Here is a 25124-nt window from a genome sequence, read left to right on the forward strand (position 1 = left end):
GGGGGGGTGAGAGGGGGGGGGGGGCTATATTAAAAGCAGAGAGCCGCAGCTTTAATCGGGATTTAATCCTGATTGCAAACTCGGCTTTTCCCAAATAAACGAACGTGGTTTAACGATGCCGACAGCGTGTGCACCGGCAGTAAAATGGCAAATTAAACATAGCTGAGGCTGCTTCTGATCTGGTCGTTGGTACGCTGGTCTTAATCAAGACAACGTTTCCTTATTCGTCCCCGACGTGAGAAATGTGGGCCAGGCTTGTCGAAGGCTTTTCTTTTCTAACTCTGGAAGTATTAGAAGTACTTGTGATTCACTGGTCTTTTTCTTATTTAAACATATCTGTTTATTAAAGAGACCTGAGTCACATTTAAAAAAAAACTGTTGGTCATAATTTACAGTGGAAGTGTTTTGGGTAAAACAAATGCAAAATACTGAATCGCACAAGAAAAACCATCCTTTAGCTTCAGAAAGTACTCAGACTTCCTTCAGTTTTTGTGTCTTTATGTTGAAGCCTGATGCCACAATTGATTAAATTCTACTTTTTTCCACGTTATTCTACAATCAGTACCCCATGATGACAAAGTAATTGTGATTTTTATACAATTTTATAAGTTTAGTAAAAAGAAAAAAACTGAAATATCACATTGTCATGAGTAATCGGAGCGGTTCCAGCCTTTTGGGTTTGATATAACAAGCTACGCTCACCGGGATTAGAGAGTTTTCTGTCGTTCTTCTTTATAAATCCTCTCAGTCCTAGTCTGATTGGGTGGGAATTGTTGGCGGAGCCATTTTCAGGCCTCTGCAGGACATTCAGAGTCGTCTTCTCTGTGTTTTGGGTCATTGTCGGGTTGGAAGGCGAACCTTTAGCTCGGTCTGAAGTCCTGAGCTCTGTGGAACCTCTGGACTTTGGTCCATTTGGCTTTCCCTCAACCCTGACCGGTCTTCTAGGCCCTGCTGCTAAAAAACACCTCCACGACATGATACTGCCACCGCCGTGCTTCACTGTTGACATTCTGTTGGCAGTTCCTTTGACCTTATGGTTTGGTTTTTGCTCTGATTGTCAACTGGGAGACCTTCCACACAGAGGTGTGTGGATTTCCAAATCATATTCAGTAATTTACCACAAAAGGCTGTAGTTAAGATATAAAAAGGGGAAATGGGAGAAACCTGAGCTGAAATTCAAGGGATAAAAAAAGGTCTGAATGCTTATGGGAATGTGGTAGTTCAGGTTTTTATTTTAAGTAAATTGTCAAAATTGTTTATCTCTGTTTTTGTGTGATACTGAGTGTAGATTATTGAGGAAAAAAACACAACACAACTATATAAGAAAACAGTGAATGAGGTCCGAATACTTTCTGAAACGGCTGTGATCTGACCCCAAAATCATTTCGGAATTAGGTTTCTTTCCAAGTTTACACAGATGAGGGCTTTATGTTGTGCTGCACATACAAAGACATGGTTTTTACTGTCTTTTAAAGAGGATATACACACACCATAATCAAGAGCTTTTTAAAACCCGGAGCTGGTTCAGTTCGAAGACTGAGACGACCCAAGTCCTGTAATTGGAAAAACAGCATTTTGTCTGAAACACTCGTGCACGCTCTCAACGCAGAAGGAAAGACGAATAATTCTGTACCAGTCAACATGAATATACAGACACAGATCAGCCTTTTTGAACTGATCTGAAAGAACAGCCCATGTCCAATACAAACCAGGTGGAGCAGCTCCTGTCCGGTGTTGGGTGAAATGCTCTGACAGAAGAGCAGACATTAGTCAGACTCATGATGGGAAAACGAAGCCCTCCACTGAGGGACCTGCACCTCCTATTGGTCGTCAGCTCTTCCCCTTCCTGCACATCTGCGTGAGAACCCAGATCTCTGCTCAGGATCTAGTGGAACTAAATGTTTTCAAGTCAAGATAATATTCCCCTATGCACTGCTGGCATGCTTTATACTACTCTGAATCTGGCAGCCTCCCAGCCCGTGACAGCGTTTCCTTTTCCCCCCCTTCCTTTCCTCCTCTGCGGCGTCCTGGAACTTTTTTCGCCAACAACACTGGTTCGGAGCTGGTTAGTTTAGGTGTTCGCTGTTCTGCCTCACTTTCTCTTTCATTTTTCATCGTGCTGTATGTTTTTTCCCCAACATGTAATTACGGCCCAAAATAGATGACTCCAACCAGTTTTGCCTGCGGTTGGCGTCGATGTCTCTAATCAAGCTCGAAACGCGTTTTAAATTCCTCCGGTCCTTGAATCCTCGCAGGACACTCGTCCCCCCCTCCCGCGAGCAGCAGAGACGTTAGAAGTCCAGCCTCATAGCGGGCTGCTTTCTGCAACAGGAAGCTGCAGTTTGGTGCTGAAATGGGGGGCCTCTCTCGGTCTCAGATTACACCAAACCCTGACTTGAGTTTCAGATCGGACAGCTTGTGTAATATTTAGGCTTTTGGTTTTTTTTTTGTTTTTTCTTCTTCTTCTAACAATCACAGGTTAATTAGCTGCTGTCTTGGGGTTGGAGGGGAGTGGAGGGGGGGTGAAAAGCTGAAGTTATGAGCAGCACTTTCGCCTTAGTCATACTTTTAAACAAACACAGATGTCAGCAGTTGCATGAGAAGCAGCAGTAGCAACTCCCTCTGGTTTGGCCCGTGCTGAAAACATGAAGCTCATTAGTTTTACAATCGGGCTGAAAGTCGAGTAACTAAACTTAAAAACCGGAGGGTGGGGGAGTGGGGGGGTCGTAGTTCTGATGGCAGCTTCTTCCCTCTCGAGCTGACTGTATGTGATCGACCAAGCGTGCCCGCCCTCTTTCGTTGTTGGGGTTTATGGCAGCTGCCATGTTGTGTTTTCGGAAGCAGAGTCTACATCAGTGTGTGATTTATACAGTAAATATTAGGATGGGGGTTGGCTTTATTTTTCATTTATTTTGATTTTTTTTGCATGAAGGCAGTCCCATATATGACACGTGCTTTTCGTAAAACTCTTACTATTCTTCCAGTATTTAGCAAAATGTCTTCCATTTATACTCTCGATACAGTCGTAGGCCCCTGTTCAATGGAGTCAAGTGGAGCAGCTGCGCCCCCATTTTCTAAAGTGGGGAGCAAGCATGTGTTTTTGCTCCATGGAAACAGTGTATTGTAGACACTAATAACTGACCTTCAGTTCTTATTAACACAAGAATTTCTGGAACCCAACGTCATAAATATATTCTGAAGCCAAACAAAGCTTCACATCCTACTATCATCATCAACATGGGACACAGATCTGAGTAACACATAACATTTAGAGTCCGCTCCTCACTGTATTTAATCGTTTCAGCATAAATGCAATACATATTTTATCAGCTAGTCTTTTCACAACAGCATATTAGAAAGAAAAATCACAACTCAGCCTAATTCAGCGTTCTGTTCAACTGATAAAATAGCCAAAACAAGGTGTGGAGAAAAGCTCAGTCTTATTTTGGGTGATATTTCAAACACTAAACGTAAAGAAAATGAGAGGAACAACTGTTGTTTTGGCTTCATATCCATGACTTTGGCTCGTTTTTTCCACCCTGAAACCTCTGCTTTCAGGCACATCTCTGTCCTAAACACAGCTGCACAAAGATCGCTCTCTCATTGATGAAACTGGGCTGAATGAGGAGTGGGTCGTTCCACTCTGAGTTTTTTTTGTGGGAAGCGATACAAAGCGGTAGTGTGAGAATGTGTTGTTTTGTTTTTGTTTTTTTTGTCTGTCTGCTCCCAAAATATCTCATGAACCACTGGTTTAGATTTTAATGAAACTTTCAGAATAGCTGCCACAGCTAATCAACGCTTCAAAAAAAGGTTTAGAACTCAGTCAATTTTACAGAAAGTGGGCTGAGAGTCAACAACTGCCCTGAGCGTTTTGCATCCTATGAGATCAGACATAAGATTGTTTTTTAAGATTTGACCAAAACGACTCCAATTGCAGCACAGTGGTTAGAGCTGTCGCCTCCCAGCATGAAGGTTGCAGGTTCTCCTCCCGGCCTGGGGCTTTTCTGGGTGGAGTTTCCATGTTCTCCATGTGCTCACGTGGGTTTACTCCGGGTACAGACCAAAAACATGCATGTTAGTTTCATTGGTAACTCTAAAATCCCTGAGTGTAAATGGTTGTTTGTCTCTATGTGTCCCTGCGATGGACTTGTGACCTGTCCATGTTGTCCCCCCGCCTCTCGCACAGTGACTGCTGGAGATAGACCCAGAAAGGAGAAGCGGGTAAAAAAGAAAATAAAATGGATGGATGGATGGACTACAACTGCATCATTTCTCCACATAAGATGATCTTAGTTTAAACTCTGGAATGAAACACCAGGTCTGTCGTTTCTCACAGTTTCAAAGGTTTCTGATGTCTTTTGCAGACCTGCGCTGCGCGTTTCGAGCTGGTGCACATGTGCGATCTGTGTAAACACTGTGAGTTTTCACCAAGGCGGCGGATGTGTCTGTGTTAGCGGAGCGTTCGGGGGCCCCGGCCCTCCTTTAAAAAAAAAAAAGAAAAGAAAAAAGGTTGCGTGACAGGCCCGGACGGACGCGTTTTGGGAGAGGCAGTATCCTGGGATCTTCCTGTGGGGGCCATCCAGATAAAGGAAGCACCCCCTCCACCCCAAGGACAGATGCAGAATGGTGCGCTCGTTCTCTGTGTGTGTGTGTGCGTGTGTTTTCGTGTGCACATCTATCTACACTCTGCTGGATCAGTTTCACTGCAATGAGGAAACCTGTTTTCTGGCAGCAGACCAGCAGTTGGGGCTCAGCTCGAGCTCTCTTTGTAGTTTTTGCTGCACTCTCCAAATGGAAGGTTCAGATTTGTTGGATCTGCAGAGGTCTGTGGACAACACTGTTGACTTTGGGACGGGAACAGAACCCTGCAGCGGCCCCCGAGAACTCAGGATAATGAACATTTAAAGATGAGGAGCAAACTTTTATTTTTTTTACCATTTTAGCCATGGACATGGAAACTTCCCCTCCTGCCTGCATAAACAGCAGCAGGACTGCAGTGTGGAGCGTGACACAACATGCAGAGGCTGCCGGAGAGCACTGACTGAGAAATGGTTCCTACCTTTGAAGCGTTTCATGCACTGCACCTGTAGAAGATGCCGAGGCAGATCCAAAGTCAACAATGAACCAACAGTTCTGCCTGCAGTGGAGGTTATTAGTTTGCAACACATTAAGCTCACACAGCTCCCTGACGGCCCTGCCAAGCCTGGATCCTGGAAACAACAGTCTGAAACAGCCTTTGTTCTCTGCCACCTCACCAGTGTGTGTCCTGTTACTGCAGGCTGTGGACGAGTCAGTCACAGGTGGTCTGAAGCAGTCCAGGATCTGGTTCCTCTACAGGAACCAGATCTCGTTTGTACAGCGCTCTCGTTTGTTGTGACTTGGCGCTATATGAATAAACTGAATTAATAAAAATTACACAATAACATGTTTCAGAAACTCAGGCTGCTGACCAACAATTAGCCTAGATGCTAACTTAACACTGAAATTGTCATTGAAAAGCTAAAAACTGTAATGCAGTACATCTAAAATTAGTATTTATTCCCCATCCCTAATATATATATATATATATATATATATATATATATATATATATATATATATATATATTTATGTATGTATGTGTGTGTGCATATTTTGAAGCAGGACTTGAACACCCCAGGCAGGGTTTATTTTCAGCCCTGCAGTTTCACCAGCGTTTAGAAGGTGCAGACTAGATGAAGCCTTTAAAGCAGAAAACGTGTCTCATCACAGCATTGCGGCTCAGAAACAAGGATGTGCCCATCAAACCCTCTTCGTGTTGCTACAGGTTTCTGGCCCCTTTTCTGTTCTGTAAACTTTTAACTGCCGGGAAAACAATAGCTCTTTTCACACCGCACAGATAAAGTAGGATTGACGCTCCTTGTCCCTGTCCTGATCGTAAGGAAAGGAGGAGGAATGGGGGGGAGGGGAGAGAGGTTGAGCTGTGCAGGAGGTGCGGTTTATTTGCCACATTATTTCTAAAACTGTCTTGATTTCTAAAGTTTGTTGTTGGTTCTCTGTCTTTCTAGCTGATTGATGAGAACAGAATGGTTTGTTTACAGTTACTAGCAAGATTGAAATGAGCTAACTTTAGGATTTATACTGAAATCCACACAGAAATGTATAATTAAGATAATGTCCAGGTAAACATCGGAGTGAGTTAATGATCGAAGTAGCTGTTTTTAGGTGCCATCCAAACAGGAACAGTGTTTTAAAAGCGTTCTTTTTTTAAAACTAATAGTGACCGTCCTGTTCTTGTGTGGACCTAACCCACAACCCTAGTCATGACAGATTACATGCTTATGTTTGTGCTGCAGACACCAGTTGCTCAACTGCAGCTAAACCCTCCCTATCCCATATTACTTCAATGAGACAAGACTGATGAGCAATAGGAGCTTTAAACAGAGCGGAGCTAAAGCCCTTATTGTGACACCAAATAATCTAAGGCCAAAAAGGTTTTACTTTATTGAACTGTCAATAAAACTAAAGCAAACGCCGCAAAAAAACAAAAAGACCGACAACGTACACCCTGTGAACTGACGTGACTCCCAGTCAGGAGAAGTTCCATTTTGCTTCTCGTGTTTAGAGCTTGGAGCGTCTGCTTCATGCCTTCTTTCCTGTTTCTGGTGTATTTTCAGGGCAGCGTCGAACGTGCAGGCCTGACACAGTCACCGCCGCGTTTGGGTTGTTTTCTGCGTTGCCGTGCGGGTTAAAAGGCTTCTAGAAGCGGTGCCGTGTTTACGAGGAAAGAGACGGCTCCGGAAAGGCCTGTGTGTGGACGGTGGTCAGTGACAGCCTCTGTGTGGTGCTGATATGATGGAAGCATCACTGCTGCCTGAGACGTCTTTTACTTCCCTTTGAAACAATTAAGCGATTAAGGAGTGAAATTAGGCTGTAGTCTGACAACAGATGCGCCCAGCCTGCAGTTTCTGACTCTTCAGGTCTGGAGAAAGTTCGACAGTGACGAGCTGCGGGAACAAATCACGTGCCTGACCTTCAAACACTGTCTTTTAAAGATTTAAGTGAGCAGTGAGGTGGAAGCTGTAAATGAAACCGAACTCCCTGAGTCCTCAGGCGACACAAAACATTGATACTGCTGCCGTGGGATGTTTTGCCGAGCAGGAGAACGCCCTGCTTCAAGTTCCAGTTACAGGTGTCACCGTAATCCAGATGTTCTGTAGCCAACAGGCTCCATTCACGGGTATGTATTTGACCTGCGTGTAGACAATGGAAAATCAGGCGTCTGGATGTCTCTTATTTTGAAACTGTGCTTTTATTTCGAAGGCAGGTTTTGAAGTCGCCAGTCAGCGGCTGTGGTTTGTGGAGCACAGGTGGCTGTTGTTACGGATTGAAACCAGTAACATGAAACTGAACGCACGGAGAAATTCAGAGCGGGGCGCACATCAGAAGCGCCGCTGCCCGAACTGTAAACATATCCAAAGGTCTGCTTGGACTGCAGTAAATCACAGGCCATAATACTCCAAGTGCCACGCTTGCTAATGATATATTTGTTCAATTCAATGAACGAACTGTCGCTGGCCTTGATGTCCACACCTGGTTAAGACCCGAGAGAAAGTGGGGAATATGTGGATTTATCGTCAATGAAATAGTAAACAATAATACCTCACATCACTGGTTTTTCTAATAATGTGTAGCCGTGCTATAAATCAGAATATCCATACTGCATGTTTACTCCCCCCCCCCTCCCCCCCTCAGTAAGGACAAGTAGAGAGCATGTGTTTGTCAGAGAAATCTTCATTCTGTGTTGTGTTGAGGAAACAAATGTGTGTGTTTGTGCTGACTGCCCCTCCGCTCTGTACCTCTGTGCAGCGACCATGAAGAACTGCAACGGCAGCCGGCAGAACCCGGACGCCGCTGGCTTTTCCGAAGGGGACCTGCTGCTCCAGGTAGGAGAGCCGCTAAAACCCTCCAACCCCCCGAAGGCATTGTGTGACTGAAAACAGGCCATCTGACTGCGCGAGTGCAGTTCGACGGTGGCTTTTATAGCTTCTTTCTGCTGTCAGCTGGGCCAAACAGAACCCAAAAAAAGTTGATGTGGGTCCCGAAGAACCTTTGTAGCCCCTGAATATCACTTTTTATTTTGCAGCAAGTACAACAGAAACGTTCTGCATATGTTAAATTTTCTGTGTTGTCACCAAATTGTATCATTCTCATTTTTTTCATTTATGGGTTTTGATTTGCGGCGTGTGATCGGCTTTGCTTCAAGGAATGCTACGCCTTTTAATGTCCAAATAAATGAATATTATAGTCCAGTCCCAAACAAAGTGTGTAATTTTTTAAAAAATTCCTTCCTCGGCTGCTGTAACAGTAGACACAAAAAGCTCCAAAACATCAGATAAAACTCAGTTTCTGTTTTGTTTTTTTCGAAAATATTTCACACACTCGTTTTGTAACTCTGTCAGCAGAATCATTACCAGATTAGCCAGATTCTGAAATCCTATTTTGGAACATTAATTCAGCAGCTGAAAACCTGAGTGACTTTGAGCTGAGCCGATACTTAGCCTAAGGCCTGAGGGCCTGAGTCAGCTTAGTGTTTTTTTTGTGTGTCAGTGTGTCGAGTTAATCCGCGCCCGTCCATTCAGCGCTAAAGTATGACGACGAGCTGGCTCGTTCCTTCCGCCGCCTCTCGCCGAGGCTCTGCTACGCTTTCGTGCCTCCGAGCGAACCCCCGAGAGCTCGCCAGGCGGCACACTCACCTGCCGGCCACATGTTTACACACAGGCCGCGCTGTGATTACATCAGGTGCCGATATGGTGCGACTGAGCAGAAACAGCAGCTGTCGATCGTTTCTGTAGAAATATAAACCGGCTGCAGGGTCTGAGGAGCAGCTCATAAATATGATCCAAAAAATTCAGACCGATCGAAACGGGATCTGACTGGTCCTGTTCAGATATTTGTTTTTGCTTTAGATGGATAGGTTTGATTTCAAAAGGCAATAGTCAGAAGATAATAATGTAAAACAAACCTCCATTCATTTACCTGTTGCCACTTTTTTTTCCTTCCTTTAACTTGATTTATTATCTCTGTGAGCTGGTTCGTTCTGTCACACTGTCAAAGGCTCTATATCTGCATGAACGCCTATCAAAGTAAAACACCTCTATAATTTCAAGAGAACTGGAAAACAAAAGCAAAACTAAGTCCACAATTTACACAATTTTGAAGATAAAAAAAACACTTTAGGGATTTTGGACTTGAATGCTGTCCAAAATCCAAAGATGAATGCTGAATTATGAGTGACTTTGCTGAAATTTGTTGAAGATGTTGAACCTCGGTTGGTAAAGCGAAAAAAAGGCAGAATACTAGCTAAAAGGACCAAAACACTAGCTAAAAGCTAAAAGGAGCAAAACATTGTCTTAAAGCTAAAAAGACTGAAACACTAGCTAAACGCTAGAAGGACCAAAATGTTAGCTAAAAGCTAAAAGAACCCAAAACATTCACTAAAAGCTTAAAGTAAAACAGTAGCCTAGCTAAAAGCTAGAAGGAGCTAAAAATAGTAAAATACTTGCTAAAAGCTATGCTAAAGTTAATGAAACACTAGCTAAAAGCTAGAAGGAGCAAGAAGCTAAGAGCAAAAAGGACCAAAAAATTAGCTAAAACCCAAAAATAAAACACTAGTCAAAAGCTAAAAGGAGCAAAACATTAGCTAAAAGTAGTAAAAGACTTGCTAAAAACTATCCTGAAAGTAACAAAACACTAGCTAAAAGCTAGAAGGACCAAAATGTCAGCTAAAAGCAAAAAGAACTGAAACATTAGCTAAAAGCCAAAATGACCAAAACACTAGCTAAAAACTAGAAGGAGTGAAATGTTAGCTAAAAGTAGTAAACCATGCTTGCTAAAAGCTGTGCTAAAAGTAACAAAACACTAGCTAAAAGTTAAAACAGCACGACGCAAGCTGAAAACTAAATACTAGCTAAAAGTAGCAAATGGCTAGATGTAGCTGAATGGTTGCTACAAACTTAAAGTAGCATAAAAAGAAATTTGTTGAAGCGGATTTCAAAGAGAGCAGTGTTTTTGAAGGAATTGGAAGAGATTTAAGTATAGGAATGGGAAAATATTTGCAAGTAAAGTTAAATATTCTGAAAAGTATAAAGTTACAAAAAAAAAAGTCAGCACCCGGCTTCAAATGAGCTGAACGGTTTTATAAACGAACAGCTAAAACAGCGCAAAGTCTGCAGAAGTAGTCAGATTGCAAAAGACAGGAAAAAAAACAAACAGCGTGACTGCTGATTCAGCGTTCAGACTGTTAAGCTGAAGTCACTCCCAGGTCATGTGTGAGGAACATTTCCACCCGCTGACCGTCTGCTCTTTCCTGTGCAGGCCCTGAACGGTTTCGTGTTGGCGGTCACATCCGAAGGACTGGTGTTCTACGTCTCTTCTACAGTCCAGGACTACTTGGGCTTCCATCAGGTCTGTAGGTTGTAGAAATCAGCATTTCTGAAAGAATCCTCTCTTTTTGACACGACATCTGATAAACGAAAGCACATGGCATTTGAACAGTTCCATTAATTTAGCAGAATTCCAGCCAAAATGCAGAAAGTGTTTGACAAAAACTAGGTCCAACTGTTGGTGAACATCAATCTGGGAAAGGTCAAAGGTCATTTCCAAACTATTAGGAGTCCATCATTCTACAGAGAGAAAGATTATTCACAAGTGGAAAAGGTTTAGGACAGCTGCCAGTCATTTCAGGAGTGGATGTCCCTGCAGATTCACCCTGAAGGTCAGACCGTGCAGTGCTCAAAGAAATCTCAGACTCTACAGGTGTCAGTTAGCAGGTCAAAGGTCAAAGGTCATGACAGGACAGTTAGAGAAAACCGACCAAGCATGACTTGCTGCAGGAGAAAACAGCTTTCCAAAATAAAAATAAAAAACATGGTTTGAAAAGTTTCATCTGAAGGACTTCTGGGAAGAATGAGACCATAGTCCTGATGTTTACCCAGAATGCACCGCAGCAAACAGCAGATCATGACAAACAGCTCACGCCAACTGTCAGCACGGTGGCGGAGGGCTGACGGTTTGGGCAGCTTGTAGTCGCTGAGTTGACCATGAACTCCTCTGGAGAGAAAGGCCGCCTGACTGACAGCTGAAGCTCGAACCAAACTGGGTCATGATGCAACGGGACGACGATCCCAAACACAGCAGCTGATCTACAACAGAACGGCTCAGAAAGAAAAGAATCAAGGTGCTGCGATGGTCCAGTCCAGGGGTGGGCAACACTGGTCCTCGAGGGTCACCATCCTGCATGTTTTACTTGTTTCTCTGCTCCAACACACCTGATTCGAGTCTGTGGGTGATTAACAGGCTTCTGCAGAACATGAAGGGGTCATTTAACCACTGAATCAGGTGAATCAGAGCTGAGCAGAAGCAGAATGATGGGGAGGACTTTGATGCTCAGCTAACATCATACAGTATTAGTTGGTTTTATCGTATTACCTCGTCAGGACTTCTGCTTTTTTTATTCTTGGCGTGTAAAACTGCTAAACTGAAAGAGGGTAATCTTACTTTTTACTAAGATTTTTGCACTCAAATATTTTTTTTATCCAAACGCTAGTGACTAAACTGCTTGCCCGTTTCAGCACTGGATCTGCACCCTGTCTAGCAGTGTTGTTTTGTCTCCCTGCAGTCGGACGTGATCCACCAGAGTGTGTTTGAGCTCATCCACACTGACGATCGAGCCTTGTTCAGAGAGCAGCTCCACTTCGCCCTGAACCCTCGGCCCGTTGAGATGGATGCGGAACGTAAGTGCAGTTGAACTGGGAGGAACGTGTAGGAACTTATGGGAGACATACGTGTTTAATCGTCTGTCCTCTGGGGGGATAGAAAGTTTAGAGGTTCTCCTTCCAGGAATGAAAGGGTTTTGTTCACGTTAGCGGTTGAGGAGAAAGCCTCTTCTCTTCTCAAAATTAGTTTTTTTTTTTAGTTTTTGGGTTCTCCTGGTGACAAAAGCAAAAGAGAAATCACATTTTTCTACTGAACATGGTTTGACGGCATTATTACAAGGTAAACTTTCGCCTTTTCAGTTTCACAAAGCTGCAGTAACGCAGTGACGTACAACCCCGATCAGCTTCCCCCGGACAACTCGTCCTTCCTGGAGCGGAGCTTCGTCTGCCGCTTTCGCTGTCTCCTGGACAACTCCTCTGGATTCCTGGTGAGTCGGAAATCGGTTCGGAAAAAAACAAAGTTCAAAGAAGAAAATGGGAAAAGGGAAAAAAACAAAACAAAACAGGATTTGTTGCATCTGCTTTTCTCAAATAGGCTCTGAAGTTCCAGGGGCGACTCAAGTATCTCCACGGGCAAAATCTTTCGAGGGACAACGGGGCGTCCAACAAGATCCAGCTGGCACTGTTTGCGGTGGCGGTACCCGTCCAGCCTCCGTCCATTGTGGAGATCAGAGCCAAACTGCTCCTCTTTCAAACCAAACACAAGCTGGACTTCACACCCACAGGCGTCAACGACAGGTGCTGCGTGTGCTTCAGTTTAAAATGGCTTTATTCTGTCTTAAATTTTGCCCAACTCACTGTCGAAAAGCACCAAAGAGCTGTGGAAAACAAGACGCAAAGGAAGGAGTTTTGTTTGACGAGAAACCGAACTGTCTTTTGGGCGATTTTGGGTTTCTCAGCAGCGGTAACTCCATGTTGCCTGTTCGTCCTTCTCCAGGGGGAAGATCATTCTGGGCTATTCGGAGACTGAGCTGTGCATGAAAGGCTCCGGCTACCAGTTCATCCACGCTGCTGATATGATGTACTGCGCCGACAACCACATCCGCAGTACGTTTGCACCTCACACACATTAAACACCGCTCACACATCGAATGGAGATCCAGCAGCAATAAAAGCTGACACTCGCACAAATACAGTCAAAATGAATCATTTATAATTAATCGTTTGAAAGGGAGCATTGTATGTGTAGGCAAGTATTTCTGGGAATATTTAGCCTAAGAAATTCCAACACGACATTGCCTCAGTGCACAGATCAAGGGCTATAAAGCGACGTTTGATGGATTTGGTTTAGAAAAACTAGCCCTGACCTCTGGAAGCTGTTCTGGCTGGAGAAGCGGACCAAACGCCATACAGCCAGTGTTGGGTCAGGTGATCAGGTTTGTGAGCCGATTGCACTGTTACACATCTACCATTTACACAAAAAGTCACACAAAAACTGATGAATAAATGTTACTGATGAGAACAATAAAACTTAGATAGAATGGTGAGCAAACGCTGCCCTCTTTGGAGCTCGAAAGCTGGACTTTACAAGTCTGAACTGGCATTCCGATAACTCTTCTTGTTTTCACTTCACACTTTTTATGCAACTCATAAATGTCAGCATTCTGTCAGCTTATACCATTACAAAGGAAGTCTCAAATTCTTATTGGGCTTTAGAGAAGAAAGTGAATTTATATATATATGTAGGTATTTTCTAGTTCTTGTCTTTTTTATTGTTTAAGCAGTTTCTGCGCCTGTTTTTTCCAAAACATAATGTCCACATTATTGACTTGTTTTTGTTTGTGTCTTTTTTCTTGCCTGTGACAGTGATTAAAACGGGAGAGAGCGGTCTGACTGTGTTCCGACTCCTCAGCAAGTCCAACGGCTGGGTGTGGGTGAAGGCCAACGCCAAGCTGATCTACAAAGACAGACGGCCCGAGTTCATCATATCGTACCAGAAAGCGATATCGTGAGTGGCCGAGGCTAAGAGCAGATACTGAGGTCCGTTGTTGGTGTCGCTGATGTTGATGCCGCCGCCGCCTCTGTTTCAGGAACGCCGAGGGGGAGGAGTACCTGCGTCAGCGGAGGCTGCAGCTGCCCTTCAGCTGCTCCACGGGAGAGGCCATCCTCTACAACACGGGCCCCACCGTGGACGTCTCCCAGTTTCAGTTCAACAAAATGTTCAGCAGCAAAGATGCAAAGAAGGATGTGGCCCCCGGCTCTCTGCTGGACTGCTTCCTGAGACAGGACGAAAACATTTACGCCCAAACGCCAGATCCCTCCCTACCTGTGGACCAGTTGGATCCCCCCCTACCTGTGGACCTGGTGTTCAAGGACAGCCACGCCCTGGTCAGCGTTTCCAGCGACATGTGGCAGGAAAACAGGGCTTCGACCTCCACGGGTGAGCCTGTGCTGTTAAAGGAGGAGGCCAAGCAGTCAGTGATGGCTGTGATCGACAGCTTGGAGAAACTGAACCAGAATGGAGACTTTGAGACGGTTTTGCAGCACCTGGAGGTGGATGACGTGGAGCTGACAGAGTGGGAAAACTGTCTGAAGAGATTCCACCAGGAGGAGGAGCCGCAGAGGAGCTTGGAGTCAGAACTGGACAGCGTCATCACTGACGACATCATTGACTTTATTGACTCTGTGTTCAAGGAGAAGGAAGAACAGTGTCTGAGCAGCCTGCACCCCGGCTGTCTCACAGAGGGCAGCTTCTCCCCCTCTGAACTGTGTGAGCCGCAGCTCTTTCAGGCTCCGGCTCATGATGCCACATACTCTCCTGTGAACGGTCACTACCCTCACAGAGAAGATGCAGTCAGCGAAGCAGTGATTGGAGGGCAAAGCCTGGTCGGGTCTGCTCAGATGGTTGGTGGGAACCAGAAACTCTCCCACCAGGGTGCTCTGATCACTCAGGCGGACGGCATCCTGCCGCCTCTTCAGCAGCTGCAGCTGCAGGACATTTTCAGCCCATCCATCGAGCTCCCAGAGCTCACTGTTCCTAACATCTCCACTGGTGATGACCGTCCAGTTCTTCAGTCCTGCCGGCAAGCATCAATCAGGCCCACGAGCTGCCCTCAGGGCAGTTCTGTTCAAGTCCAGCAGCCAAACCAACGTCTGTTGCATCAGAGCAGTCTGCAGACACCTGTGCTGACAGGAGCAGGACAGATGCTGCAGAGTTCTGCTCCGCAACCTGGTGCAGCGAACATTCTGCCTGCCATGATTCCCTGTATTAGATTCAGTTCCTCACACATTATTCCTGCTGTCCACCATGCACCGTGTCTTCAAAAGACTGCAGGATTAGAAACGGACAATAGCCCCCTCCAGCAGTGGCCCCAGAGTCAGCAGCTGAAGCTGCTGTATGCCAGCACCATGCCGAATGGACATGAGACCTTGTCCACATTCCAGAGCCAAAATACACCCAGCCAAACGTTCCCAAGTGCTGGATTTTGGCCAGGAAACATTACAAGACTGAACCAGACTGAGCAGGGGGGGCCGACAGCCCCCCACAGCAGCTGCATGTTTCAGCAGCAGCTCTCTGGCCCCGCAGGCCAAGACGTCCGCTCTCACCGTGCGCCTCCAGGTATCAGCATGGCCGACTTGTCCCTGGACCAGTATCCTCCTCAGAGCTCCTATTACTTCCAGTGGAGCCAGGAGCCTGCGGAGGGCCTGTCGACCGTCGGCCAGCAGCACGCCAACATCAACCCTCTGACTGCAGCGCCCGGCGCCGCCTCCATCCAACACAACCTGGACAGCAACACACAGACTCCGGTAAACAGCTCTGAACGCCAAGCACAACAGCGCATCATCGGGCAGCAAACAAAACCCACACAGGTTAGCTGAAGTGTAGTTACCGTGGTCGCAGCAGGCTGCAAGCAGCAAGTGCCGGATGTCATCTGACACAAAGCACCGTGTGTGATTGGATAACTCAGGAACATTTCAAAAATGATTTGCAGAGCCTGGAGATGAAAAAGATGCTCTGTGAGTGTTTTATAGGAGGCTTAAAAATAAAGAAAACAGGAATTTTCTATGGTTGTCAGCTCCATCTACTGCACAAACCCAGAGAGGTCATTTAAATCCGGCTTCCGTTGTCATTTCTGGAATATGCAACTTGAAAAAAATGTAAATGAAAGTTTTATTTAGTGTTGTAACGGGATCTTGTACCATTAGCTTGTTGGCACAGCTGTAAGAAGTTTCTTATAGTTGGTCAACATGTCTTTCATATTTCTGGAGGGATTCTGGCCCACTCTTCTTTACAGGAAAATCTCTAAAACCATCAGGTTTTTTGTAGTTGGTCACCAGGTTTGCTCACATCTCTGGTGGTATTTTAGGCCACTCCCCTTTACAGAAACTCTCTAAAACCTTTGAGTTTTGTGCAGGTAGTCACCAGGTTTGCTCACAGTTAAGGAGTTATTCTGGCCCACTCCCCTTTACAGAAACTCTCTAAAACATTGAGGTTTCTTGTGGTCGCTCTTCAGATTTGTTTGCACATCTTCAGAGGTTTTGGCCCACTCCTCTTACCAGCTTACCTCTGTGTTTTCAGGTCTTAAAGAGCATTTCCTGTCCTCCAAACACAGCGTGTCACTTTAAGGCTCCTGCTTACTTACAGGCTTTCCTCCAAACCTTCTCTGAATCATTTTCTCCATCTGTCACGTCTGTAACTCACCTCTGATTGACTGCAACTCTGAAACGTCTCCACACACAACTCAGCGTGTGTTTGCAGCTGCGTATTTCTATTCTCTGCTGGAACCAAAACCAGAAAAACGGTGACTAACAAAAGGGACATTTTCTGAGATTTGACTTTAGTCAGAATAACAATTTTGTGTGTGGTTTTAGGTTAATTTAAAGGTAACTAATATATTTCACAGGTATCAGCAGTCAGAAAGCTGAAATGACGAACAACACTTACAAACACAGTCACATTTTATAATATACTAAACATACTGAATGTGATTGTATCGTCTTGTAATTGGACACAACCGTAAAATATGAGTTTATGACGTGCAAATCATTGCTTTCTGTTTTTACCGACTTTTTATACAAAATCCCAACTTCTTTAGGATTGAGGTTGCAGTTAGCAACTTTTGAATCTCCAACATTCTGCCAAGTACTTCAAGACATTATTTTATTTTTATTGGTGAGACTAGTTTGTGTCCAGCGACATAATCTCAAAATAATTACACTCCCAAGTTTTTATAAATATATATAGATGGATAGAGAGAGAGAGAGAGAGAGAGAGAGAGAGAGACAACCACACACTGCTGAGCTCTCCTTTGACCAAAGAATTAAGGATTACGTGTTAGGGATTAGGGATTTGTGCAAAGTTTTGTAATATTTCAGTGCATGTCATTGATAGTGTTCCCCTTCTCTGTTCAGAGTGATCGGGTTCCCGCTCCGCGCTCCGGAGTCTTCGTCAGTCCCGCCCTGATGGAGTAGAAGCCAAGCCTCGGCGGGGACGCCTCCACCTGCAGGACGACCCAAAATGCAGTATAGTTTGCCTGTATCAGTGCTTATCCACACGGCTTACATTATAACATGTTTTTTGTATGCCTTTCTACCGTATATATCCACTGTCCTTTTTATTTTATTTTATTTTATTTTATTTGTTTTGTTGTTTTGTTTTGTTTTTTTTGCTTTCTCAGCTGTTGCTTGAGTGAAGATACACATTACTAAGAATGAAGTATGAATTCACAAGTGCATTTACCAGGAATCAGCTGGATGGAGCCAACCAAAGATGCTTTTTATAAGGGAAACCTGAATTATTTCCAACATGTTCAAAAGAAAAAAAATAATTGAACCTGATATTTTCTTTATTTTTTAATGCAAGCACTAAACTCTTTCTAAAAGAATTAGTAAAAAAAAAAAAAAAAAAACGTCAACAGCTGTGCCTTCAAATTAATATTATTACAGATGAATCATCTGTATATTTTAAATGGAACTGTCAAACTGGTTGATGTAAGTGTATATTTATCTTTTGTAACGTGGTCTTCTGACGATGTTTGTTACGTAAGAATGTCTGCTTTGGCACTTGAAGCCCCACGTGTGCAGGAGGCGGCAGCAGGCGTTCGTGTCCGTGCAGTAGAACCGTACTTTAAAGGAGGACATGTTCCAGAGAACCCCCACCCGCCCCCAACTCCCCCAACACCTTCACCTGTGACCACTTTGGCTGCCGGTCCACTTCGGAAGGACGGGCTCTGTGTGCATCCCGCCGGCGGACACCTGGAGGAGCTTCACTCGCGCGCCATTCGTTAACAAATGAACTAAATCTGCGTCTGACTCTGACCCCCCCCTCCGGTGCATGAGCTGAGCTTCAGCCCCCCCACCACCTCTGTTGAGACATTAGTGTGTCAGAGAAAACTATTTTCCTATTGGAATCACAAAACACTGTTTCTTAAAGCACTCGCTTTTGCACATACGGCACTTAACAAACCCACACACCCCTTCTGAGGTTTAACAGATGTTTTTTTTTTTCTTTAACCCTCTCAAGGCAAACGTTGCAGATTTGCAACAGCGAACTGCATATACCTAATTACTCCACATTCATATTTTATGAGCCTTATTTTACTCAGATGATAATTTCCCCAAATATCTGATTTTTCCTGTTACTTAAACTTAATTGGAGCCTGAGAGGGTTAAACCATTTTATTTGACTTCAGTTTTTTAAAGTAAAGAACAACCACGTTAAGTGAGATTATTTAGGGCACCTCACAATGTTCCAATTCCAATTCAATTATAAAATGATTATCAGCGCTTCTTGATTATCTGCGATTAGCAGGCTTATGTATAAACACCAGGAGGCAGCTAATAGGCTAATATTTATTAAAAAAAACACTGATACTGAAACACAGGCAGTAATAAAGACTTACAAACCAGACTGTGGCTTATTTTACATAAATAAACACTGATTTATATATTTATATATTTTAAAAGAATGCTCAGTAACATATATCAAAAAACTCTATTAGTCACAGATCGACAATTAGCATAGATGCTAACTTAGCATTGAAAACCCCATAGAAAAGCTAATCTGATTAGCATTGTGTTTATCACTGGGAGTTTAGACTCAAATCTCTAAAGCCATCAGTACTTTACACTTTATTTGTAAAGCACTTTATGTGCACAAGTGCAACGCCCAAGTACTTTAAAGAACAAAACTAAGAAGAAAAAGAGATTTATTTATAAGTTTTTTTTATTAGCAGTAAAATACTAATAAAAACAGGAACATGTTAAACATGAAGACTGTGCAAAAAAATTAAATTAAAAAGCCCCAGTGTGTATTAGAGGCCCTTTCTATAATACTTCAGATAGATGTTGGCCATAGAAGAAACTTTGTCCACACGACTCTAACAAAAAGACGGAAATACTCATGTTGCACCTCTAGGTGGCGAGAGTGTCCACGTTAGCGACATGTCAAAATGCAGAGAAAGAACATTTTTAGCTCGTCTGAAAATTCTCTTGAAACTCTTTCAAAACAAGCTGCTTTATTGATGTTTCTCAAACTCTGAGTTTGAATTTCCAATAGTTAAAAGTTTCCACTTTGCAAAGTGTTTTTAAAGATCACCAAAAACTCCACCTGCTTGCGTATAGGAAATGCAAACAGCAGAAATTGTGCAGTCTAAATGAGTCCTGAACGTGGACTTGGAGCTGGTTCCGTAGGTCCAGAGCCCGAAAACTGATAGAGTCCTGAGAGCAAAACGGAAACAATCGGGTCCAGTTAAAAGTTAAAATTTAAAAGGACTTAATGTCTCAAAGGCAAGGCCATCGTTTCAGTGCACTCGAACAGATAAAAGATCGTCAAAATCTGCATAAAGACTGTTATAGATGTCATTTTCTTCTAATGTCATTGCCCCATGGACGCCTGTAGACGAAGAGCAGAAGTTGTCCAAGTCCAGAACCCTGTGGAACACCTCAGCTGACTCTGGCACGTTTACAGGATCCATTCTTCAAATGTACAGCTTGGAGTATGCTTTTAATCACTTCCAAGCTGTATTCTTGCAAACACAACTGTTTCCAAAAGTTTTTTTTTCTTTTTCTTTTTAGCTTGGCTAGTTTTCAGAATTTTTTGTGCCCTAGTTTAAGTTTCAGCCCAACACACACATGCCCGTGTGTGTGCGTCTCAAACGAAGCACTGCGACTCATCGGGACGTTTTGCAGATTCTTGCCGAAGTCCTCGAGCCGTGCCAGTCATCGGCTGGCAGGTCGAAGCTTTACCTCGAGGCGTCACCAAAACGAGACGCTCTCCGTTCACCCATCCCCCCCCCTGCCACGACCCATCCGGGCGGACGCACACACCGAGTCACGAACAGTTTCACCTTTCGTTTCCCCCGAACAGCTCCGCTTTCAGGAAACCGAGCCCGCAAATCAGAGGCGGCGTTGCTCTGATTGAAAGGGAAGTCACGTTTTTTTGTTCGGTAAGAGTTATACTTTCAGATCCCTCTCTTCTTCTTCTTCTTCTTCTTCTTCTTCTTCTTCTTCTTCCTTTTGAACCATCCACACTACAGAAGCATCATGAGTGGTTTCATGAGCCTGAGCAGGATCAGAGGGTAACACGGCAGCTTCACTGGATTCCTGACGCAGTGCAGGAAGTCTCTCAGTATTTTACGTTCTCCTCACAGTTCTGTCATGTACGCGCCGCGCACCTTCACCGCGACGCTCGAATATGGAAACAGGAAGCCAAGTCAAGTCGACGCCTAGAACCAGATTAATGCCGCTGCTCCCCCCCTCTCCCCCTCCGCAGCGTGAAGCGGGCTGAGGAGGACGACCTTTTGAGGACTGACGCGGACGTGTGATGCCTGGAGCCACTATGAAAAACCTGGAGCCAAACGTGTGATTCAGAGCCGACACGCGCCCTGAAAGCTGCCATATTTCTATTCTTTGTTTAGAAAAAAAAAGAGGACAAAAAGAGGAAGAAAACAAAAAAACAGAACGTAATTCACTTTTATTTAGCAAAGTACTTAAACTATATCGTTGTCATAATGTATGTAAACCAATAACCTGCCTTTGTGTACCTGTTTAAATACTTTTTCATAAACATGTGCAATCATCCAGCTGCTGTCCGGCTCATTTCCTTTGGGTTTATTGAAGTTCGTGATTGGCTGATTGGTTCAGCGAACGCCGGCTCACATCTGGGATCAGTTTGAGTTTACCGGCTGGCAAACAGAAGGGATCAGTTCAGTTTCTTTATATCCACAACACAAGTCACCTCAGGGATCTGCGCAGGAGAAGTCATGAATCCAACTCAGCCCCAAACAGATCCAGGTTCTAATCCAATAGCGGCGCGTTCCCACAGCAGATTTTAAACACGACCGGGTCATCGTCGGTGAATCGAACAGGGCAGAGTAATAAAACAATAGTTTTTATTACATATAATGGGTTTATATAACTATATGATTACATCAAACACCTTTTCCTTTTGAAAAGAAAACCATGTCTTCCCTTACACCTAAAAAACACAAGACAATTAAAAAATAATAAAAAAAAAACATTTAAAGGAATGACTTAATGGCAGCATGAAATGTTCCGAACTTTTTGGATGTTCTGCTACTGAACTGCTGACGCGTTAACGATCCGAATCATTATAGGCGAGAGAAACAAAAGTGGTTACATCTTCAAACATGGAGTTCAGAACAATTAAAATGGGAAAAGAAATAAGTGAAACAGGTTTTATAGTCTTCTAATAATGTTTCTGCAACTTATGGGACTGTACCAGAAGAGTCAGTGCTCCTGCTTCCTTTAGAACGGGAGTCTGTGACCTTTGACCCTAACCCCAGCCACTTCCGTTCCTCCTTCCACTAAATAAAATGCACCCGGAGCAGAACGTACTCGAAGCTTGAAATAAAGACGAATCAACTCGGTAAATGTTTCATAATTACGACATACGGTATTAAAAAACCTCCAATTTGCAACATTATTAAATCCAATTAAACAAACTGTTGACAGATTTAACAACATTTAAAGACCAAACTCCTACAAAGGAAGCAAAAAAAAAAGACATTTTCTTATGTAGAACTAAGCGCACCTGTGGGAGGCTTTTCTAGCTATTATTAAAGTGTCCCACTTTGAAATGCACATCCACACAACATTGCAGTGACCCATGTTTCTGTCCTAAAAGTTAAATAGGTTAAATAAACAGTTTGTAGTGTTTTAGTCAAGAACTTCTGAGATGGGTGATTTGTGGGACAAATGACAAAACACAAAGATGAAATCCCATATCCACCAGAGGGCGCCCTCACCTTTTTTGTTGACTGGGCCTTGACAGCAAAGAAGGCCTCTGATCAAAGTGGTTAAAGCTGAGATTTTTTAAATTAGGCAGAGCTCCTACATTACTAACTTATGTGCATTTAATAATTAGCTTTCTTCATGTTGCTGACATGTAAGAAGTAGTGATATCTAACATATATATATATATAAAATTAGACCACAAGTGCAAACTGAAAATTGTCCGCCTCCAAACAATGAAGGCAGGAAATAGTGTGTTTGTTTGGCTGTTAGCAAAATAAGCCATGAACCAGTGGATGATTCTTAATCCCTCTCAAATTAATCAATGGATTACCACCCCTAACTGATTAGCTTCTGGGCTCAACCCGACACCACCTGGCCTTTATTTACATTCAAGATAATAGGAAAGTATGGGTTACGTCATCGACTTGCGCCTCTGACACTTTATTTAGAGTTGATCTGAATCCCCGTTCTGCCCGGGGTCAGTGGAGCAGATTTATTTATTTATTATAGTTATCATTTATTAACTTCTGAACGAGTTCATCTCTGTTTCAGTGACATCCATGTTGCTTCGCAGCACAGTGCCTTTCCTGGCTTTGACCAGCAGGTGTTCCCATCGAGCTTCGATTTAAAAAACTTCAAGTCATGAATCTGTTTTTTTTGTTGTTGTTGTTGTTGTTGTTTTCTTTCTTCTTCTTCTTCTTCTTCTTCTTCTTCTGCCCAGTTGTGCCTAAGGCTGCCCTGCTTGAAAAGGCTTCACTTCTCAGAAGGCAGGAGCAGGCAGACAGGTGGATGAATCCTGCAGACTTCAGCAGAGGAGACAGAGCTGCAGGGGAGATGGTGTTTGGGAGAAGCAGAAGACAATAAACTGGAGGCTTTATGTTCATTTTTATTTATTTATTTATTTATTTTTGGTGGGGGTCACAGAAGTCTAACAGAAGAAGGAAGGAGGGATGAAATAATCAATCAGAGGGGAATATGGATACATTTATTTTAGTTCATTTTATAAAACTGATTAAAATAAATGAACTTTTTCTTTGTTTTACTCTCTAAATAGATTCTCAGTTTCTTCTTCTCAGTTCATAAAAAAGGATCTAAATCCAATTATTCCACGTATATAGAAGCTGCTTTAGATGTTAATTTAGCAGTTAAACTAAAGCAGACTTTTTAAATGTCACAAGTCTCATGTTTTATTGTTGTAGTTTTAGGTGGAATGGAGGAGTTATCTGGGATAACATCATTTTAAAGGGGTATTTTTAAATTTGATTTTATTTTGTAAATGTCCGACTGAAATTCGAAGGGGAAACAGCACAAACTGATAAACTAAATTAAATTATTATTATTTTTTGCTTATTTAAATTCTCACAAAATAACCAGCCTCGTTGTTTTCGTTCGAAAAGGAAGTTTTATGTAAAAAACAGTCAGTGTAATAATTGGAAATAATGCCATCGTTTTAAACATTTATTCAGATTATTGAAATACTGGATTTAATGTTTGGAATAAATTTTATGAATTTATTAAAGGATTAAAATTCTAAAATAGTTTTAAAAAATAAAGCATTTATTTTGTCTTTTTGTCATAGAGTCAAAATGAGTCTTTTGTTTCCTGCTGTTATTGTCTCGTTTATTAAAGTATTTTACTAGTTTGTCTTTTTCTTGATTTAATTATATTTTTAGTCTCTTTGCTGCCTGACATTCTTACAGTGATGTTATTTGGTCAAAGTGAGATTTTAAAACCAACCAAACACACACACACTCCTCAGTCCCAGCTCAGTGGACCACAGAACCAGGACCTGCTCCAGGACCTTCTTCCTGTTCGGTCCTGATGAAGAGGAGCGGCTCTTCCTCATCCTCTGAGAGGCGGAGCCCCGACCCGCATCCAGCCGCCGTCCGCGGGCTCATTGGACGGACAGAGCCGCCCGCGTGGACACGCACGGCGTCCAGGAGAACCCCCTTCCAACACACACACACACACACCAACACACACACACCGCATGCCGTCAGCGCGCGCTCCCGCCAGTGTTGGAGAGGTGCGCAGGATCGTGGCGCAAAGTGCGCGTCTCCTCTGCGGCTCCGAACCTCCCTCTGTCCTCAGACCCATCCATCAGTTCTGGACCGGCTCCCGGCTCCTCTCAGGACCCGGTTCTGACGCGTCAGCTCCTCTGGTTTTGTTGTTTTTTATTATTTTATTTTATTTATTTATTTATTTTTGCGGTTTTCCTTTTACGCGCCGCAAAAGCCGCAGGGGTACGAGCCGAACTCTGACGGGCTTGTTGCTGGTCCGACAGGATGAGCTCGGGGGGGAGCCGAAGCGGACTTTAGCGGGACATTGGGTCGGCGGTTCCGTCCGGAGCTGAGTGTTCCAGGCCCAGAGAGGCGCAGCCGTCATGTATGCGGGCCGCAGGAGGCGGAAAGCGGCGCCGAGCGCGTGAGTTCTTTATGACCAGGAGGTGTGTGTGAGCTGGAGGTGTGTGTGAGCTGGAAGTGTGTGTGAGCTGGAGGTGTGTGTGAGCTGGAAGTGTGTGTGAGCTGGAGGTGTGTGTGAGCTGGAAGTGTGTGTGATCAGGAGGTGTGTGTGAGCTGGAGGTGTGTGTGATCTGGAGATGTGTGTGAGCTGGAAGTGTGTGTGATCTGGAGGTGTGTGTGATCAGGAGGTGTGTGTTATCAGGAGGTGTGTATTAAGAGGAGGTGTGTATTATCAGGAGGTGTGTGTGTGATCAGGAGGTGTGTATTATCTGTATCCAGGTCTGCTTTGGTTCTGATTCTGTACAGCAGCTGATTTTGTTTCTTCCTCCCTCATGTTGTGTTTCTCAGTGTGTGTGTGTGTGTGTGTGTGCAGAGCTGTTGCAGCAGGTTGGTTCCTGCAGGCCTGCAGCAGCAGCAGCCTCATTCTGAGCCACTGGCGGCGCTAGGGGGCGCTAGGGGGTGCTATAGCTCCCCCTGGAAAAGTCATAGCACCCCCGTAGCACCCCCAAGCAAAGGCATGACCGGGGTATGTGTGGGACATGTCCCCCACTTCCCTTATGTATGCCCTATATCCCCCGCACTTTTTTTCCAGCCGTTGCAATTGTTTAATTTGTTGTTAACATGTGGGGATGTGTTTTTCCGAGCCGTCTTTAAACGCACCATGAGCGCTGCGTACTAGAGGCTAACATTTTCTCGGGAATCCCACGGG

At 44.0% G+C, this 25124-nt stretch overlaps 2 protein-coding genes across 2 annotated transcripts in view; both read left to right on the top strand.

Annotated features, from left to right (window-relative positions):
- Positions 1-20777, top strand: part of LOC108232480 (aryl hydrocarbon receptor) — a 39845-nt gene extending 19068 nt beyond the window's left edge. Inside the window, exons 3-11 of the mRNA XM_017410309.3 lie at positions 7849-7925; positions 10357-10446; positions 11660-11774; positions 12057-12184; positions 12292-12494; positions 12694-12803; positions 13563-13704; positions 13787-15503; positions 17109-20777. Of these exons, the coding sequence (XP_017265798.1) occupies positions 7849-7925; positions 10357-10446; positions 11660-11774; positions 12057-12184; positions 12292-12494; positions 12694-12803; positions 13563-13704; positions 13787-15503; positions 17109-17168 (2642 nt within the window). The 3' untranslated portion in view covers positions 17169-20777. The remainder of the gene's footprint in view (positions 1-7848; positions 7926-10356; positions 10447-11659; positions 11775-12056; positions 12185-12291; positions 12495-12693; positions 12804-13562; positions 13705-13786; positions 15504-17108) is intronic.
- Positions 20778-23772: 2995 nt separating this feature from the next.
- Positions 23773-25124, top strand: part of ahr1b (aryl hydrocarbon receptor 1b) — a 37129-nt gene continuing 35777 nt past the window's right edge. Inside the window, exon 1 of the mRNA XM_017410103.3 lies at positions 23773-24377. Within this exon, the coding sequence (XP_017265592.1) occupies positions 24337-24377 (41 nt within the window). The 5' untranslated portion in view covers positions 23773-24336. The remainder of the gene's footprint in view (positions 24378-25124) is intronic.

Source organism: Kryptolebias marmoratus, linkage group LG6, assembly GCF_001649575.2.
Source record: "Kryptolebias marmoratus isolate JLee-2015 linkage group LG6, ASM164957v2, whole genome shotgun sequence".
NCBI lineage: Eukaryota > Metazoa > Chordata > Actinopteri > Cyprinodontiformes > Rivulidae > Kryptolebias > Kryptolebias marmoratus.